Below are 2,470 nucleotides of genomic sequence, written 5' to 3' on the forward strand. Positions count from 1 at the left end.
ATATATATGTGTGTGTTTATGTGTATGTATGTATGTATGTATGTTTTTATGTATTTATATACATGTGTATACATGTACATTTATATTTTAACGCATATTTCTCAATATATTTATATCTATATCTATATAATGTTGTATGTGTCTTTATATGTATATGTATGTGTATTTATATGTGTAGGAACATTTATATATATGTGTGTATATTTTTCGTATTGTTTTATATCTACATTGTCGAGGTACCGTTAAATTTTGTATGCTAATGGTTACAAGTGGGAATATGTGATATCTTGTGGTATTTAAATTTTTCAGTTAATTACACTATTTGATTCGACTTGGAAATATATATGTATATATATATATATATATATATATATGTGTGTGTGTGTGTGTGAGTATGTCTATATGTATATATATATATATATATATGTGTGTGTGCTTGTTATTTGTATCAGTGGGAGTAAATTAGTTTCATCATACTGGTGTAATTGTATTTATGCACGTTATAGTTGCATATATATTACCTATATTATGTACAGAGCCTATTGTAGTACACATGTAAAATATCTATATTTGCGTACATATGTCTATGTCTATAACCCTACTTAAAATTTTCGAGATAGTTACTATGAAAATCTTTCGCAGTCCAAGGTGTGTAGTTGATCCTTGTTAACATACACTTGGTCTATCGCCTACCCCTTTGAAGGCTTCAACTCCATTAAATTGAGCTATCTCTACTATCAGTTATGAAGATGTGTTCGGTTGTTAACGCCTGCTGAATCATCGTCCCTCTACTCACAGAATGGGGAATGTCGACTCTCAGATCGCCAAGTCCCACGGGTTTGATGTAGATACTCTACAGAAGGAATCACAATGTATGTATATTTCTGTGTCTATGTCTGTGTATGTATGTATGTGCGCGCGCGCGCGTGTGTGTTTGTGCGTGTGTGTTTCTCTGATGGTAAATGAGTTAAGAATACATAATGGAGCGTAAAGGAAAAAAACTCTGTCCTATCTTGAAAAGTATGTAGACGGAATATTATAGGTTCTATAGTAATTACTCAAAATCTATTCATAAAGTGACTCCACTCCCAAGTTTACTCATGTCGTCTGTGAGTATAGGTGTATGCGTGTATATGCTTGTTTATGTTTGTAGATTGGCTTTAGAGTCTTTAGGGTTTTCCGTGAGTGCGTGTGTGTTTGTTGTCAGCCCTGTGCCGAGACTTCCATGCATTTCGGAGTGTGGTGTATCATTCCGTACTCATCAGACACTTCAGCTGCTCCGTGTCCGGTCATTCATATCCGAGTGACTGTTGTTGTGGTGGTGGTGACTGATTCAGTTGCTCTGTGTCCGACCATTCGTATTCGAGTGACTGTTGTTGTGGTGGTGGTGACTGAGTCCTTCTGCGGGTAGTCATAAGTTTGCGCTCGTGTTGGTGCCACCAGTGTAGGGCTGCTGTAACCCAAGGAGTGTTTGCCGCTCGTCTGTGCCTTCTCCCCGCTGTTGCAGGTGTGTGTGCGTGTTATCTGAGTTTTTCTGGCGGGGCTGCGGTGGTTGTGTGCTCTCACGTACTCGTGCCTGAATCTCTTTGGTCCAGCCTTCACCACGTGGTACCATTTCATATCCTTGTAGCTCATGTGTGTCCGTGTCTGTGTCTGTGCGTGTCTATGTCTTCGTGTGTGTGTGTGTGTGTGTATGTTTTCTTATTGGGTGAATGTTTTCCACTTGATCAGAGGACTACCCCCCACCCCCCACTTAACAGCATATATCTACAATGAGCTAGCTATAAAAAGGGTGCTAGGTGGTTCCTGAGTCATATGTCCCCCTCTAGAGTCCTAGACCCATTACTTGCCTTACCTCTTAATCTTTAATCCCTGTGTTTCTGGGCTTTGTGATCCTATGGACGTGCTGCGTTACATATCTACTCATACGACCATTGTCCTATTTGCTCATACGACCATTGCCCTATCTGCTCATACGACCATTGTCCTATTTGCTCATACGATTATTGTCTTATTTGTCGATCGCAGTCAGTGCCGTCGAATTAAAGCGTCTCAAACGCAGATACGAAAGGCTGGACACGGACCACAATGGCAAGATCTCGACAGAAGAGTTCATGTATGTATGTGTGACTATGAGGGTGTATGTGTGACTAAGAGAGTGTATGTGTGACTAGGAGAGAGCATGTTTAACTATGAGAGTGTATGTGTGACAATGAGAGTGTATGTGTGACTAGGAGAGTGCATGTTTAACTATGAGAGTGTATTTGTGACAATGAGTGGTTGTGTGACTACCTCTGCTATGTGGTCTTACGCACATGGCTTCAATAGCACTTGTAGCCAGAAGTCCTGTATGATAGGTGGTTGTATGACGTGGTGAAGAGTTCGTACGTACACTGACAAGCTCGCACAGTACTGAAGGATACACCTTCGTCTATACTCAGCCAGTACTCGATATAGCTACATGCAGGGT

General features: G+C 40.2%; 1 protein-coding gene across 1 annotated transcript in view; it reads left to right on the forward strand.

Annotated features, from left to right (window-relative positions):
* Positions 1-625: 625 nt before the first annotated feature.
* The window catches only part of SARC_12370 (hypothetical protein), a gene marked incomplete at both ends in the record, with an annotated part of 5,850 nt that continues 4,005 nt past the window's right edge, over positions 626-2,470 (forward strand). Inside the window, 3 exons of the mRNA XM_014293525.1 lie at positions 626-648; positions 799-872; positions 2,029-2,116. Of these exons, the coding sequence (XP_014149000.1) occupies positions 626-648; positions 799-872; positions 2,029-2,116 (185 nt within the window). The remainder of the gene's footprint in view (positions 649-798; positions 873-2,028; positions 2,117-2,470) is intronic.

Source organism: Sphaeroforma arctica, assembly GCF_001186125.1.
Source record: "Sphaeroforma arctica JP610 unplaced genomic scaffold supercont1.2253, whole genome shotgun sequence".
Lineage (NCBI taxonomy): Eukaryota > Ichthyosporea > Ichthyophonida > Sphaeroforma > Sphaeroforma arctica.